The 1,197-nt window shown below is 34.7% G+C and overlaps 1 protein-coding gene across 2 annotated transcripts in view; it reads right to left on the bottom strand.

The window, feature by feature from the left end:
* Positions 1–25: 25 nt before the first annotated feature.
* LOC119581762 (allantoinase-like) overlaps positions 26–1,197 on the bottom strand; it is a gene marked incomplete in the record, with an annotated part of 8,945 nt that continues 7,773 nt past the window's right edge. For both annotated transcript variants that reach the window (XM_037929894.1, XM_037929895.1), the window contains 1 exon segment: positions 26–1,142. In XM_037929894.1, the coding sequence (XP_037785822.1) occupies positions 987–1,142 (156 nt within the window).

Raw genomic sequence — 1,197 nt, 5'->3', positions numbered from 1 at the left:
AAGGGAAAGGATATGAAAAACAAGAATTGTAACAAGAAGTTTATTGACACCTCAGTGGTTTATTTCCTAGCTTTACAAATTCGAGTCTTGTTAAAATATTAGACGGGATTTTTCATGGTTTTGTATAGGCACTTAACCCTTTTTATGGAACATTACTTACTGATAGATGTAAATAAAACACAAAATGCATTATACATTTTGCATTTTGAAACACTGGTTACGATATAACACCTCTTGATTTTTTCCCCTGAGCCTCATGTAATTCATTGTTTACGATAACATTAATTCTCAGAAAATGTGCTTTATTATTCAATGGAAATGATACCTCAATTGTCAACTGCATGTCTGACCAAATTAGATGTCAGAACACATTTCCGTATCGAAGGTATTCTGCAGAGAAATTTCAACTTACAAAAATATTATGCGGAATGAATATTCGTAAAGGATTATTGACTGTATTGTTCCAATTTAGAGCAATGCTTCAAACATTAGTTGATGTATATATTGCATAAGAAATGTAAGTAAGAAAATTATAGATTCTAATAATATCAAATCACAGGATTTTGTTTTTATTTCAGCCATGGTATATTGACACCCTAAATTATTGTCAACAACCTTGTGTCTCATATGCCTTGTAGGAGAGGTTTACATTATTCTTCCCAATAGATTTAAGGACCGCTTATAACTGTAAATAATAAAAATAAACATGATTCTTGTTTATCATTGATTTTCAAGAGATTTAATCCTGTCCTCCTGAGCCAAACACAATTTTCCCGTAATAAATCCAAATAGTGCGGTCAGTATGGAAAATGGTGCTGCTCATTACCTGCGTCCTTCTGATACTCGGTGACCATTGGACGAACAAAATGCATGCCAAGTCGATTCATTTTCGGAAGAGAAAACATCACATCATGTCTAAACAGGTTACAAACACGTGATCAGAAATCACATCTAGTTATAAGCGAACCCAAAGCAATTACCTCATCTTACAGCATACTTGTGTTTTTATTTTTCCTTGAAGCAAACACGAAAGAGCCTCGAGGTGCCGATTCCGTGAAGCTGCCCTCGGCATAAATCACGTTGCCACGGAGGACGGTTTTGTGAACTTTCCCTTTTAAGGTTTTCCCAATGTAGGGCGAGATCTGTTTGCGAAATCGTATTGGCATTTTACAGCTACTCATTTGGTTATTTTGAAAT

Source organism: Penaeus monodon, chromosome 15 (assembly GCF_015228065.2).
Source record: "Penaeus monodon isolate SGIC_2016 chromosome 15, NSTDA_Pmon_1, whole genome shotgun sequence".
Classification (NCBI taxonomy): Eukaryota; Metazoa; Arthropoda; class Malacostraca; order Decapoda; family Penaeidae; genus Penaeus; species Penaeus monodon.
This window is presented reverse-complemented; position numbering and strand designations above follow the sequence as displayed.